Below are 16998 nucleotides of genomic sequence, written 5' to 3'. Positions count from 1 at the left end.
TAGGTCAGAATGGCTCTTTCTCTTTTACAAACTTTGGAGAGATGCTCGATTCTCATGACGACCCTGGGTATTTCCAACTTCCTCCACACTTCAGGTGTGTCAGCAACACAATTAACATGCTTGAATCCACTGATGCTGATGAAGCCCTCTGTGATGTTGCATATAAGAGGCAGTACCATGCCACTTTTCCCAAGTGTATTGTTCTCTGGGATGTCATGAATAAGAGTTCAAAAGCTGCTGATGCTTTGAAAGTGGTATATGACAAACAGCTTGTAAGACTTGTGGTAACCAGGTGGAACTCGGAAGTACGACAGTGCCAAACGTTTGATGGATTGTCACAAAATTGGAAAGCTTGCTGACGCATGTGATACTTTGCAAAAACCAAGGCTAAATTCTCGTGATGTTGAAATTCTTAAGAATATATGAAAATTATTGAGCCAGTAGCAGTCGCATTGAACATTTTTCGGGGGGAGGAAAAATGCTACATCGGTACTATTTATCCTACAATCAAAGCGCTTGAAAGGAAACTAAAAAAGCTGAAAGATTGTCTATAGTCGGTACACGCTCTATTTGTGGGTCTCGAAAAAGATTCCCCACGATCCTGGACGAGCGAGTTCTTCATGCAAAAGACTGTTATTGCCACTACAAGTCATCCTTTCTTCAAATTGAAGTGGTTTTCTGGTAACCAGAAGGATGTAGCAGTTGAACTCTTGGTTGTCGAAGCGAAAAAGGTCGAAGATTTCAGAAGTACTGAGGAGGCTGATAAAGGTAGCTTTTTGTCTGGAGACGAATACTTTGACCTTAATGATGAAGAAACAACTCGTGATAATTCTGGCAACCGTGGCCGTGAAACCAATTCTGTGAAGATGGAGGTTTTGTCATAATTAAATGAGAGGCGAAAGGAATCATCTGGGCTCTCAAGGAGCTATCAAGGGCAATAAAGGTTTTCAGGAAGTACAACTGTATCATTCCTTCGTCTGCACCTGCAGAACGACTTTTTTCGGTAGGTGGTGGAAATTTTACTCCAAAAAGAAACATGCTCAGAGATGGTATGTTTGAAAACATTCTGCTGTTGAAAGGAGCAAGTAAGAAATTAAGTTAAGTTATGATGAAGCTGTAATGAATGTTCTTTGCAAATTCTTTTCTTTTTATATCTTAACTTAAGTAAAATTTGATTTTTCATGAACCCAGTTGATTTTTTCATGAAAACTGTCGGTTTTTCTGAAAAGTGGTCGATTTCTCGTCAGAATCTTGCTTATCTTGTCTACTCGGAAATTAACGGCTATCAAAGAAGTGTTTTGCGTGTTATTTACTGTAAGTAAAACATTAGTACTTGAGTGCATAAATACTGAGGTAAAATCAAAATACTTGAGTGCTTAAGTACTGAAGTACTTTTCAAAAGTACTTATTATTTAAATAGATTTTTAGAGAAGTACTTAATACTTGTAGTTAAGTAATAATTTCTCTGAGTACTTGGTACTTGTACTTAAATAAAAAAAGAAGTACTCGGCAAAACACTGGATGGATTATATATAGACTTATCTATTAGCAAATGAACTAATATCATTTTTATGCAATCCTAATAAGGGGGTTAATGCCTGATTTGCCTTTCAATCAATCGTACTATCCGTCTTAGCTTTTTCTACAATTAGCCATGGTTTGATGCCCACAATAGGTCTTTACTTTCGTAGGGTTGTTGCGTTGCCTATGATATAGTCCAAAGAGTGCTGATAGACAGAGAGTGTCAATAGACTGACAGACAGAGTAATATACAGAGTGATTTTTTTTTATTATTATTTAAGAATTAACGACGCTTCTTGACTACTAAGGTCCCTGCGTCGTATGCAGAGTGATGCTAAACTCGAAGCCAACATTTTGAATCCACACACACCTTCTGTAACGCTTTTACATTTACAAAATCTAGGGTTTCAAAACAGTACACATTTAGCCGTATATGAATCTTGCATTTATTAATATGTTCTTCCAACTGTGCAGATGTTTAAGAGACGTTAATTTCACTTACAATATCATCACTCACGTACTGATAAAGATCAAAAATAACATTTTCCACCGTTGCCTTAATAATTCATTGTGAGATATGACAAAAAGGGGAGGGGGAGGGCTCTTTGGATCGGTAATGACAGACAGTTGGGAATATGGTCACTATGCACAGCATCGTTCAATACAATAGTTTAGTAGCTTGAGCTAGTACCAAAGTAAAGAGCGTGATCAACCTTTAACACACCCAATGATTAAACAGCGAGAATTTTTCCGAATCGACTCCTTTGTACATCTGGCAAGCTGCTGAGCCACTGTCCTAAATTGAGGTTTTCCTGTAGTTTACCAAAGGAAACACATTTATCATCGTTGAATATTTAATTAGAACCACGACAAAATAGTATAGATCCTTTGGGTGGTTGCTAGGATGCTTCTAATAGCAGCAATGGGATTTTCATCGGTTTGCTGATTATAAAACTTCCAGTAGGGTTAAACACCATAACATACACTACGGGTCTTGGTTGTTACAGCTAAACAACTGTAGCCATTGGAAGGGATACGTGGGCAAACCAATTTAAGTGAACCAGTTCAATAGAAATAAAAAATATAAAATTCAATAAAAGTTGTAATAATTCCATAACGCTACTGATTTGAGTTTCCACTGTACAATAACACAGGTCCGGATATGAGTTGTTGTAAACTGAATACATTGTATAAAACTAAGTTCTGACAGAAAGCAACAAGTTTTTCAATAGGAAACGACCAAGCAACTTCAATATGTGTTTTCTACATCATCACATAGGCTATGTCATGTATCAAATATCTCTCCAGTCTAACCGGTAACATGGCACTATCTCTCAGGCTCATTTATTGGATTAGTTTGACGATGGGAACAGTTTGCGTGCCTAAACTACTTTAAAGAGCTATTTTCTCTATCTTCAAAAAAAAAAAGAACAAACAGCTATTATTGAAAGCCTTGCTTAGCGAAAATATATATTACACACCGGTAAAGAACTTTAACTTTTTCTTAGCAGGGACTAGCAAAGAGTGAACTACGTTATCGTCGGTATTACCCAAGATATCCTTTAAAGTATATTTGATACAGCCTCTCAGATCTCTTAACTATTTCTTGATGGCTTTTATGACTGACTTGACCTGTGAGCCTTTTACAATAGTACATACGTCATTGCAAATGACGTCATCAAACGTATTGTCTTATCGTAATGTTTTTTATTGGATAACCCACGATTATGATGTCGTTCATCATCTTGTATACGAAAATGCGTGTTTTTTTCAAAAATTTGATTTTATTGTAAATGTTGTGTTTTGCTAGTTATAAAAGTGAGTAGTGTGACAATTTCCTATTAAATGAGTCCTTAAAAGCTCTTTGTCATGGTTCAGTGCCCTGCTAGCAGGAGAAAAAAAATGAGGACGCTATAAAGGGGTGCTACACATGCATATTATGGCTGCAATTAACACACCTATGACGTTTGCTGAAGGGTCTGGTACCCTCATAAGGCTAGCTACGGACTGGACTCACTATTTTATCTCACCACACAATATTAGTATAATTAGTTTAACTTGATATCATCCTCATCAAAAGGTACATCCACTTTATAAAAAAGAAACTTTTACGATATTTGGCAAAACTAGAATAAACGACAAAACAATCACAGAAAATTATAGTCATCATGGACTTGGTCTTCTTTCTTCCCATGTAAGTACTTCTTCTGACTTAGCTGGATGAGAACCTAAAACATGAGACTGTTTAAGATATTTGATATCGCATTTTTTTTTCTTGTGAGGCTAACAGAGGAAGTTAAAATTGTTTTGGAAAGAAGAGTTGAAATTTAGTTCAATTTTTTTTTAGTTCTCGAAGTTAAAGTAGAAAATGTTTGTAATCTGTAAGGATATGCTGCATCGTATAATCTTTTAATACCGTATAAAGTTGACTGCCGTTCTGTGGTGATGCAGTGGGATTGATCTCTACTTGGTTCTATGGACCTGGAGTTCCTCAAGTTTACCCTGCAGCGGTGTTTGTAGTAATGGTTCTGGTTAGGCAAACTTGAAATAGGTTAGAAAATTTACTTTTACCTTAGAAGTGGCTTTTCAAAAAGCCTAACAACTATAGCGACATTAAGATTTTTCTCTCAAATAACCTAAACGATATTTAAAGAAAGTGGTAAAATCATCTATCACCAACCATGATATCCATAGCTTTAAGTACACAATTATAAATCTCAAAGAATGTCAAGTAACCTTAGTGCTCAGTGAAGCGCTAGTTTTTATTATTCTATAAGATAGATAGATAGATAGATAGGTGTATTTCAAAAACCCGTGGGCCATATACACACAAAAATATAAATAAATAACAAACAAGCAAGGAAATTAACAACAGTACGAACACGCACTCAAAAACAGAATTCAACGCAAAAAGTACCTAATGTAACTACAAAAGAAATTAATCATATAAAACTTTTTCTTTTTATTAAAGATTTATCTATATATTCTCCCACTCGATATATATAAGTTTTCGATATAAGTTGAACAAATAAAAAAAACTAGGCTAAATGAAACGAAAATAGTAAACATATTTTTTATCAAAAAGGTGTCCTATTTAAAATATATAGAGATTTTAGAAAAGAATATCAGATTAGTAGTTAATACGACTTAGAAAATTCATGATATTATTATTACATTTTCTCAGGTGCAAGTAATTTTGAACTTCTCATAAGAAAATATACTGTCGTCATATTTGCTCTCTTTGACTTTTGAGAAAACTGAACTTTAAAACAACTTGAGCTATCACTCCCTAGGCTACTAAGACACTGGGGCTGTTTAAAGTTTAATATGATTTTGCACTTGTCATTTAATGATAAAGACTAATACTCTGAAAACTGTTTTCTGACGACATTTCAAGTATTCTGACGACATTTTAGAGAATGAGGTAACGAAGTCACTCACATATGACTATATACATATGGTAGGGTCAAATATAACCCTTGTGTTACATCATGTCGTATATGAAGAGTTTCTCATTTATTTTTTCAAAAGACAAGCACTGTTTTTCCATGTTATCTTTTGTTACTTCAAAAAGGTATTAGACATGCTACTTTCGTTCCTAATGAGCCTTCCCTCTCTCCCGACACTCTATAGCCACCGGAGTCATCCCTAAAAAATAAAAACAGAGAAAAAGAGACTCATATCTGTTCCCTATTCGGAAAGATGCTTGTCGTTTTTGTTGAATATAGAGGACTATAATCTTCTATAAAATGGCCTTTGACCGAACATTTCATTCCGACACCATTTTGAGGGCTTTCAGGCTCTTTTTCAGAATTCCAATAAATTTGTTTTCGCAATAACCCTAACTATTACGAGTAGCCAAAATAACAGTTACCGTTCGTGAATCAGCTTCAAAGAGTGATATTTCTCCCTTTATAATTTTTACCAAATTATTTTGTGAAGGAGCTAGACGGGCAAGCTTTCAAATTCTTTTGAAAAAGTTTTCCTATATCATTCCTCTTTTGAAATAAACCATTTTTACCTTACACTCGATTTTACCTTTCAATTTTTCCTATCATATTTCAGTTTTTAAGCTACCTTATTTTTACGCGTTTGTCTAGCCTGTTGGTTTTCTTATATAACTTTCTGTATTGTTGTTTTCTGTTTGGCACCATGGGACTGAGGAAGGATGGTTTCCCAAATTATGAACAGCATAGGTTCAATTCAGTGTTATCAAACAGTTCTTTCTGAAAACGGTGTTTTCTTCAAAATCACTTTTCCTGCAGAGGTACTAACTATTTTATAATGCTGTCAGCAAGATTAATTCTGCTTCTTTATGTCACTCGCCTCGCACTTTTTAGTGCGAAAAACTTTTTTAGTGAGGAAAGTAGCACTCTGCATGAAACTGGAAAAATAGTCATTTAAAAATAAATTCCGAAAATTCAAAGAATCTAGAAGTGCAGATCAAATTATTACCTCATTAATAATTTGTTCAAATAGCCATCTAAAAACTTATATCAGGCATTCTTGAGAAATTAGAAAACTGTATAAAGAATGAATCACTAAACAAAGTTTTCAAATGCTTGTTAGAAGATTACAGACACAAAATGTTCAGCTCATCAAAAAACAATAAGGATGAAGACAATTTTGGGAAACAGAAATCCCTTTGGAAATTTTGATAAAAGTGCAGTAATGTTTGAAGCTGCATCATCTGAAAGCTGCATCATCTGCAAATATCAGAAAGTGCACTTCTTGTCTTGTAAAAATTATAATTCTTCTAAACCAGGATGAATCTTTGAGTGGGGCTGAAGCGACCAAATCGTTTTTCTCTGTTATAAAACTGTCTCAGTAAATAATTGAGAATTTGAGGAGGATGATGTATCGGTGATGAAAGAGCTTTCATGAAAAGCAGATGATATGAACGTCTGATATTCATTTCTGATGATGTTCCTATTCTTATTAAAGATGCTACTGGAAAAGAGGATAGCTACAGGGCTTCTGCTCCGGGCTGATAGTGACCCTTTCATAATTCAATCAACTGAACGAATTACTCGTGAGTTTTTACTGAATAAAAATACGCCTGTTCTGAGCAGTGCTTCTGAAAAGGGCTTAAGACTTTTGCTGAAACAGTTTCATGGTATTGTGGGGAGGTTGGCAAATGATGGAGTATTTTGAACTATAATGTAAGAGTTGGTTTTCAATCAATATGTAAAGAAAATGTTTGAAAAACTGTAAAATCGTCTTCATTCTCCTTACTCTCTTAGTTTCATGGTATATGGCTGCAAAACCTATTAAAGCAGGCAATGATTCCAAAAGTTTAACATGTTTCTAGCTAAACTATATCCATATAATCCTCTAAACTATTGATTTTTGAATTAAAATCAACTTGGTGGAGCTAATGAAAATCTTGAGAGCCATAGCTAATTGGAACAAAGCTAAGACAAGCATTCTCAGTGAGAGGCTTAGTTTTTAGAATTATATAAAAATGGTTCGTTTCAATCGTTGATAGATAGTCTATCATCTATCCCATATTAAATTTAAAGAATCGATCCGAAAATTTTGTTCTGGTAGCTTTTTCAAAATTAAAGCAATTTTTGAGTAGCTCTAAAGCTGTTTTGAAATATGTCGCTATTGGAACACTGAACAAGATATCAACAATATCAAACAGTTCGTGGTAACGAACTGTAGTAAGGAGCGATCCGGCTCAATAGTAACCAAAACTCTAAAAAATTGAATTTTGATATCAATAGCTACATCAAAAGAATCGCATTTTAATGCTGATTTTAAATATATAAGTCTCATCAAGTTTAGTCTTACCCATCAAAAGTTACGAGCCTGGGAAAATTTGCCTTATTTAGGAAAATAGGGGGAAACACCCCCTAAAAGTCATAGGATCTTAACGAAAATGACACGATCAGATTCAGCGTATCAGAGAACCCTACTGTAGAAGTTTCAAGCTCCTATCTACAAAAATGTGGAATTTTGCATTTTTTGCCAGAAGACAAATCACGGGTGCGTGTTTATTTGTTTGTTTTTTTTGTTTTTGTTTTTTTCCCAGGGGTCATCGTATCGACCAAGTGGTCCTAGAATGTCGCAAGAGGGCTCATTCTAACGGAAATGAAAAGTTCTAGTGCCTTTTTTAAGTGACCAAAAAATTGGAGGGCATCTAGGCCCCCTCCCACGCTCATTTTTGTCCCAAAGTCAACGGATCAAAATTTTGAGATAGCCATTTTGTTCAGCATAGTCGAAATCATAATAACAATGTATTTGGGGGTGACTTACTCCCCCACAGTTCCTGGGGGAGGGGCTGCAAGTTACAAACTTCAACCAGTTTTTACATATAATAATGGTTATTGGGAAGTGTACAGACGTTTTCAGGGGGATTTTTTTGGTTTTGGGGGTAGGGTTGAGGGAGGGGGCTATGTGGGAGGATCTTTCCTTGGAGAAATATGCCATGGAGGAAAAAATTCAATGAAAAGGGCGCAGGACGAATCTGGTCACGTTAGAAAAAAACGTCAAATTCAGAGCTTAATATACAATGCTGGGTGTTCGGAGCCTCTCTATTATGGAGTATAATTTGAAAATAACACAACTATACGAGCGATAAAACATATATAACACAACCATAACTCAACTAACGAAAGAACTGCTAAGAGATAACACAACTATAAAGCGAAAACAGGTGAAAACTAACGGGAAAATAAACGAACTAAGAGGTGGAAGGGGCCCAGAGAAAAAATATAATCCTTTTTCAATTTTGAGCCTAACTTCCGCAAAGGAGTAATAATGTCAGAAGCCCCGAAATACCGAATTATTTTCTTTTCAAACAGTTCGTGGTAAAGAACTGTAGTAAGGGGCGACCCGGCTCAATAGTAAACGGAACTCTAAAAAACGGAATTTTGATGCTAAAAGATACATCAAAAGAATCGAATTTTCACGCTGATTCTAAATATATAAGTTCCAATTAATTTAGTCTTTGTCATCAAAAGTTACGAGCCTGAGAAAATTTGCCCTATTTTGGAAAAAAGGGGGAAACATCCCCTAAAAGTCATAGAATCTTAACGAAAATCACACTATCGCATTCGGCATATCAGAGAACTCTATAGCAAAAATTTCAACCTCCTATCTAAAAAAATGTGGAATTTCATATTTTTTGCCAGAAGACAAATCACGGGTGCGTGTTTATTTGTTTGTTTGTTGTTGTTTTTTTTCTTTTCCCCAGGGGTCATCGTACCGACCAGGTGGTCTTAGAGTGTCGCAAGAGGGCTCATTCTTACGGAAATGAAAAGTTCTAGTGCCCTTTTAAGTGATAAAAAATTGGAGGGCAAATAGGCCCCCTCCCACGCTAATTTTTTTCCAAAAGTCAACAGATTAAAATTTTAAGATAGCCATTTTGTTCTGCATAGTCGAAAACCATAATAACTATGTCTTTGGGAATGACTTACTCCCCCACAATTCCTGGGGGAGGGGCTGCAAGTTTCAAACTTTGACCAGTGTTTACATATAGTAATGGTTATTGGGAAGTGTACAGACGTTTTAGCCAAAAAAAATTAATATACTAATTTCATTTCAATAATTTATGTGCGGAGAGCCAAAATCAAACATGCATTAATTCAAAAACGTTCAGAAATTAAATAAAAAAAACTAGTTTTTTTAACTGAAAGTAAGGAGCGACATTAAAACTTAAAACGAACAGAAATTACTCCGTATATGAAATGGGTTGTCCCCTCCGCAGTCCCTCGCTCTTTACGCTAAAGTTTGACTCTTTGCCACAATTCTACTTTTTAAAACAATTAAAAACTTTAGCGTAAAGAGCGAGGGACTGCGGAGGGGACAACCCATTTCATATACGGAGTAATTTCTGTTCGTTTTAAGTTTTAATGTCGCTCCTTACTTTCAGTTAAAAAAACTAGTTTTTTTTTATTTAATATCCAGAAAGAGTCGTCCTATGTAACCCATTTTTGGAAAAATCTGTGTACCAGCAGTGACTGTTTAGCAGCTGCTGTATCTAATTTGACTCTTTTAAAACATGTAATGAGTCATCTGGGTATAGATTATCTGACTAAATTTCAAAATTCGCCTCTGATCTGTTTGAAGAATCGAAAGTCGTAATCTAACAAGATGTTCGCAAGAATTCCATCGTTGCCCAAAGGAACAAATCTTTCTTTTGTCAACTTTCTTTGATCTCCTTGGAATTGGAAGTATCGAATATGAAACCCGTACGTCTGTTACAATTATTTCAATCAGAAAACGTGATCCGAAAATCACGGGAAAAGGGTTTAGCTTACCTGCTTGAGTTAACTGAAGGCTGCAAGTACGCTTCTTTACGTTTCTCGTTTACTGTACCTGCTAGGTGGAAAAAGTCCAAGAGTCAAAGACCCTCGTCAGTATATCCTTTATATCTTCAACCAAATTCAACTTGGGAATTCGGATATCCGTGCTGCTACTATTCTTCGCCCTAAATCGATTAGGACCACTATGCTAAGACACATTGCCAAATTTTAGTAAAGATTGGCACACATTTAAGGTCATGTTCTCGAAGAGGATGGAGTTGCTGGGTGTTAAAATTATTGAAATGGATTTTTTGGGCCTATAAATGATACACAAATTTGTATTTTTCTACTTTTCTGAGATATTTTGAGTCCTCCTCTCCTTGCTATTACCTTGCTATTACCAATAATTGCGACAGTTAAAATCTCTTTTTTCCCCGTTTGTTAGAACTGAAGTAAGTGAAGTTTAAGATCAGAATTTCAGAAAAAATAGGTAAAAAAAACAATAGAACAATTACATCCTCCTTAGAAAAGGATACTTTACTATTTTTTCTCAACTTCTCTAAGCTACAATAAAAAAAAAATACATTCAAAAAATAATAAATTAATGACGAGTATTTCTAATAACTTTGTGTTAAAAATTCCAGGTGTTTTGTTCTGTTTGCTGCAGTTTAAAGACGAAAATTGAGTACCTGGAAAATAGAGAAGAAAGAGTGTGTCAATCCTGTTTCTGTGCTTCCTAAATCGGTGCAAAATGAAACTCTAATGGTGAGCAACATGACACAGCAACCATCAATCACTGTCTTTTAACTCAACCCATGTTTTAAAATGATTATATGTTGAGAAAGCGCAAAATTTCTACTAGTATGCCTAATAAAACTCTTCAAGAGTATTTGAAGCTAGAGATTTCAATAGGGCCTTTGATCTTGGGATTAGGCTGTTGGAACAGTTCAAAGATCTCCTTGTCTCTAACAGATTTTGTCTGCTACAGCAGAACAAGTACAGACAGACTTTCTGCTGGAAATCTATATGGAGTGTCATAGTAACACTATAGTGAATGTGATGTCAGATTGCGATATTCCGGTTTAACCGAAGCTTGTTAAACACGTTTTCAGTGTGCTGTACATCAAGTTTTTTCTTAACAAAATGAAAAGCCAGATCGTTGAAAATTGCTTTGTTGAACTTACCTTCATAATGATTTTGAGGTGGATTCAACCATTCCATGCTCTTTCCTTGAGTAATATATGGAAGGAAGTGTTTTTGCGATTGGAAGGAAGTGTATGATATGGAAGGAAATGTGTGATTGTGTCGTCTTCTTCCCAATCAAATTATTGTTTCTACTAGAGGAAAATCTGCACAAAAAGCCTAATTACGATGCTCTAAAGGATGATTACAAAAATTCGTAATGTTTACATAGATGTGTCTGATCAATGTGTGGAGACCAAGCAATCCCGTTTTATGAACTATGGGAGAAGTTAGATGAAGACTTCGAACTTACCGTGACTTTCTCTCTCCAAGTCCTAACTCTAAAGGATGCAATCTGGAAAGTTGTCAATCACCTTAGTCTAAAGTAATGTATGAAAAATGGATGTGTGACCATCCCTGAACCTTCATGAAAAATCCTTTCGAGTGCAAGTGGCCAAATGAATCTCATCGAAAAGAGAATTGCTACTAAACATGTCCTACAATCATCCGAAACCATTGAATTCATTATCTCTTGTATTTTTCTTTAAAATGTTTTTTTTCACAGAAGATTTATGGATCGTTTTTGTTTTGAATATAGTTCACAAGTGTGCGTCTCCGTCTTTAATTGGCTCCTAGTAGACAAAAATAAACAATGATACACGGTATAAATTTCCTGTATTAAAATCGATCTGTAATCGCAAGAAAGAAAACAAAAAGCAATTTGTGATCCGATAGTTAGATTTGAAAATCATAATTGTGGCTGCAGCATAATAAGGAGCGATAAAGTCCCAGGGTAACAAAAAATTTACAAATGTATCTTAAAGAAACTCCGTAGTTGGAACAATCTACCGCTTCAAAGTGATTCTGGAATGATGAATACTAAATAGGATTATCCGACTAGTAAAAGTTTATTGTGAGAAAAAATCTTGAAAACTTTTCGAAAATGGCAAATGAAAATTCCAATGTTATCGGAAGCAATATGGTCAAAAACTTATCTGAAAGTTCTGAGCCCCAACCTTAGAAATCGGTACGATAACTTTTTTTGCAAGGGGCAGTAGTGACGTTTCTCTTTTTTGCCAAGGCTATCAGGCAACCCGCAAAGTCTTAGAGAGAGAGAACAAAAAGACACATCAGTTATACGAAGGCTAAAATTGGATTTTTGGGGGGTTTTCAAAATGGAAGGTGGGCTGAAAGCCTCTGGTCAAAATTTTTGCGTCATAGTGAATAGATCAAGAAATAGAAATAGTCTGAAATAGACATAGCGAAGTAGACTGAGACGTAAGTAAACGAGACAAGAGAGTAATTGGTTGGTTGGACTCAGAAGGCGTCCTATCACATAGGCTAATATGAATTTTGTTTTGTTTTGAAAGACTAACTAATGCACTTCGGTTCTTTTACTGTTATTCAAAACTATTGATTGTTAAAGATAGTTTTCTAAGTTTCCAAGACAAAGAAAAAATTAATGAATTTTGGAATCTCAGGCTTCCAACTACTCCTGCAAGTGATTTGAAAGAGGCTGAAAATGCCTTGAAAACAAAATAGAAGAAAACTCAATGCATCAAACAATTGTTTGTAATGAATTTAAGCGGATGGCCTACAATAATCAGTTTGATTAAAAACGCAATAATATACAATATATTTTATTTTACTTCAGGAAAAGCTTGCTTGTATTTTTATTGAGTTGTGAAGGATGATATATCTTACTTGATTGCGCTGGTGAGACTGGCTGAGAGCAGCTCTGTAGCTCTGTTGAAAAGATAGTTCCTTTAGCCATAACTTCTGCTTGTAGTGAAATCATTAGCCTGTTAGCAGCTTGCCGTTCTGCTTCTCTTTCTTCTGATGTCTGTCTCCTAAAAAATAACTGCTGCAACTAATGGAATTACTTTTGAAAAATTAGGCTAGCAGCGGTCCTAGGACCGCTTTATCAGCTAAAGTTTGCTTCTGTACCCTTATAACGAATAAAAGTATTACTATAACAGCCATCATTTTCTGATATTTAATATTGGCGGGTCCGAAACACAAGAGCTGCTTTGTTTTTATCCACTGATCGAAATATTAAACGTTGTTAATTGTGATATTGTGATCAGTAATAAAATGTGATCTGTGATCAGTTAATTGTGATGCAGTAAAAATAAAAGTGAAGTGCAATGGAGTGTAGTAAAACATAACAAAAATCATAATTTTTGTTATGTTCCTCAAAAAGATTGCAAAAAACTACAGATGGTTTAAGAATCTATAACGATTGTTAAAGTGTATGATTCTGAGATTCGGTGCAGAGGAGAAAGACAAGATGTAAGATAGACGAATTCGAATTGAATGCACGGGTATAACTCCCCCAAATTGTCCAGCCCACGAATTTCTTGGAGAACTGGGCCATATTTTCCCCAGATTTTAGAACTGATACTTTTTTGTTCTTTCATCAACCAATCGGAAAAACTACTACTACTACTAATAACTGATTGCATCATAAACTCGCCCGAGGTCAGCACAGCTACACACGCTCTTCCTTCACCCCAAATATCCCCGTCTCTCTATCGGAAGAACAGGAATCCCAAACTTGAATATGAGAATGTCAAATTTGACCATACATAATCAGTTTAATCACACAAAAAAAATCACACCAAATCCCCCTTGCATAAGTATCCCAAATTTGCCCTTGAAGGGGAAAGATGAGGGGAAAAGTCCGACTTTTGTGTTTATAAACATTTTTGAGTTTAAATAGTCGTTTCCTATCAAATCAAGCATGCCGACTCCAAATCTGAATTCAGATTTTCCTTTTTTCCGTACCCTAATGCCTATTTCCACCTTTAAAGGGCAGGGGGGGGGGGCAAAACTCGAAATTAAGAGCTTGTTGCATTATTTGGCCTTTCATTTGGAATCAATGGCGGTGAATTCGAAAATGAAGTTAAAAACTCGACTTTACGTGGTCAAGTACCTCATCTTACCTAAATCGGCTGTGAAAGTTGACCTACGTGAACTAGTTATTTTAATCATTTGTCGGTTGATTCACCATTTTCTATCAAGCTAGGAATGGCGCCTTAGAATATGAGTCTCAAACAGTCTAATTTCAAACCAGCATTCCAGACTCCCCCTCCAGTTTGTGGTTTCCATTCCTTAGTGTCATTCTTTAGGTGGTCTAATCAGTGGAGACATCTACCATAGTACTTTCTAGATGATTGGCGTGTTCAAGGCTATATACAAGGTTTGTGCCGTTTTATTTACTTCCGCGAAGAAAAGACAAAAAAAAATAAACTGGGATCTGCGAGCGTTGATTAGAAGTATTTAGTTACATAGTGCTTGAGATTATGCTTCTGATTTTAGATTTCTGCTGTTCAACTTCATTTGTGCAATGTTATCTACTGTGTATCATTCAACCTGAATTTGTTCTTCTAGGTGGCGATGGTTTGGATTCTGATTGGATTGTGCCTGGAATTACTGAAAAAGCAAGTTGTATGAAATAATCAGTCTCTTTTCTTCTAGAACCGTGAATGAAGAGAACATGGTCTGCCCGATATGCCAAAGCAGCATCAAACCCGGTGAAAACACTGACATATTATCAAACAGTTCGTGGTAACGAACTGTAGTAAGGAGCGACCCGGCTCAATAGTAACCAAAATCCGAGAAAGGAGCCGATGCCGTGAATAACGCAAGCAAAGAAAGAGGTAGTAGCATAGCTCTGACGACTGGAAATGAAGTCCACACCTCGTGTCGTCGTAACTTCTGTGAGAGACGACGGATCGACAGAGAAAAGAACGCTCAAAGGAAACTTGAGCAGAAATAACCGGTCGCAGCCCCCCCCCCCCCCGACCAGATCTTCAGCTCCACGCTTCGATTTTTCGAAGAACCGACTATTATGTGGTCAAGCAGTGAAATTATGCAAGATCACAAGTCGTGAATTCGCTTAAGCTTATGCAGTACGAACTCATAGCTTCGAATACGCGATTAGTGAAATGTGTAAGAGCAGAAAAGATCAGTGTGCCATGACAGTGCTTGGTCGGATAAATTCGAAGACTTCTGACCTTTCAGTGACCCGCAGTATCTAGCACCAGTGGTTCTGACTTGAACGAGGTTCTGTCGTTCGAGCTCTGTAGTTTTCCAGCATCGCTCTTTAGTTCGTTCAAGGTGATAAGGACAGCCGACAAAGCTTCTCTAACAAATACACTGATGAAAATTGTGGGGCTCAATGGTCCAATGACATTGCCAACCTCCCAGAGAGTCTTGGACGGTGGCTGGCTATTCCACAAAATCCCGTGGACTGCCGGATCCACATACTCTGAGGTGGCAGGATCTTACGTAGATTATGTCACAAGACATTTCGGCCAGGCAGTGGTAGTTTTTGACTCTTACACTGATACACCAATGACAAAAAACTGCACACAACTGAAGAGAACCAAAGGCTTGTCGTGTCCAACGATTCACTTCTCTCCTAACATGAAGATTATCAAAAGTAAGGAAGAATTTCTGAGAAATCACACAAACAAACAACGCTTCATCATCCTTCTTGCTCAGAGACTGGCGAACTCAGGATGCAAAGTTCTACTTGCTCAGGATGATGCCGATGTCTTAGTTGTACAAACTGCAGTCAGTTGCGCTGAAACTTCGTCGACCACTTTGATTGGGAATGATACCGACCTATCAGTCCTTCTACTGTACCATGCTAAGCTTGATGCATGTGATACCTTTATGCAGACAGACACACATGGAAATAACCGACGAGTGTACGACATAAAAAGGATCAAGAACAAACTAGGAACCGAAGCAGCAGAGAATCTACTCGTTTGCCACGCAATGTCTGGCTGCGATACGACATCTAGACTTCACGGTGTAGGGGAACCAGCAGTGGTTTCCTTGTCACTTAAAGATGGGATTTTTAAGATGCTTGCAAGACCTTCATGACACCAGGATCCAACCACCAGGAGATCGCAGAAGCTGGAGAGAAAGCTTTGCTCCGCATCTACATAGGGAAAAGCAATGAGAAGACCCTGAAGGATGTTCGGGTGCGAGCATTTACAATGCGGGTTGCAAGTGCAATTGCTTTCGTTCAGGCAGAGTGGCTTCCGCCGACTTTGGCTCCCGCAAAGTACCACTTTTACATGTGCTATTAGCAAATAATGAAGCGGCAAGACACGTCCGATTCGCTAAGTTCTAAACGTTCCTTTTTATAACTGATTGATCAGAAGTTTTGATCTCGATTAAAGAAGTGGTTTTTCAAGATGTTATACTTAGCAACCCCTCATATTACAGGCCCTTTAGAGGTGAAAATGAGGTAAATAGTTAAAAAACCTGCTTTTTGACCTCATATCTGGCAATAAGGTACTTTATTTGATATAAAATGATCCTTTACCCGCAGGAATCCGGGAAATAATGACCTGCGTACTTTACCACCCCCACCCCCCCTGTTCTATGAAGGTGAAAATTGATACTGGGGTACGAAAAACTTGATTTCTGACGTCGGATTCGGATTCGTCATGCTTGATTTGATAGAAAACGACCACTTAAACCCAAAAATACGTCCAAATAGAAATTTCGATTTCCCCCCTTCAAGGGGGGGGGGTTTGGGTAGTTGTGCAAGGGGGATTCGGGGGAATTTTTTGTGTGATTAAGCTGATTTCTCAAAAGAAATCAATTTAATTTTTACAATGGTCTTTAAGATTTGGAGATGCTGTAGATAAAAGTAAAAAAAAAAGAATAGTGTGTTTTTAGGAAGGTAAGCTGATTCGTCGAACAAGTCTCTCTGGTAAACTTTTACCACGTAAACATTCAAAACCTATATATTTTCCCCAGAAGATGATTGGTACAGTAAAACACAAAGCTAAATATGCAGTTAAAAACAAAATGTCATTTATTTCGTATACACGGCTAACTTTTTACTCTGAACAGTACACCTAGTGCATAACACCACAAGAATTTACCATATTTTTAACGCCTCCTGGCAAAGCCGACAGGGAAGTGAGGATGATATAGCCAGAATTTCGCCTCACAGATCCTTATTTAACTCGGTACATGTTTTTTTTTTTTAAATAGTGTACATAGTAGGCACATA

The 16998-nt window shown here is 36.6% G+C and overlaps 1 protein-coding gene across 1 annotated transcript in view; it reads right to left on the bottom strand.

The window, feature by feature from the left end:
• Positions 1–3594: 3594 nt before the first annotated feature.
• The window catches only part of LOC136024980 (T-cell leukemia homeobox protein 3-like), a 55659-nt gene continuing 42255 nt past the window's right edge, over positions 3595–16998 (bottom strand). The window contains exons 4-5 of the mRNA XM_065700590.1: positions 12660–12805; positions 3595–3749 (exon numbers count right to left, since the gene is read on the bottom strand). Of these exons, the coding sequence (XP_065556662.1) occupies positions 3688–3749; positions 12660–12805 (208 nt within the window). The 3' untranslated portion in view covers positions 3595–3687. The remainder of the gene's footprint in view (positions 3750–12659; positions 12806–16998) is intronic.

Source organism: Artemia franciscana, chromosome 3 (assembly GCF_032884065.1).
Source record: "Artemia franciscana chromosome 3, ASM3288406v1, whole genome shotgun sequence".
In the NCBI taxonomy this organism is placed as follows: Eukaryota; Metazoa; Arthropoda; class Branchiopoda; order Anostraca; family Artemiidae; genus Artemia; species Artemia franciscana.
This window is presented reverse-complemented; position numbering and strand designations above follow the sequence as displayed.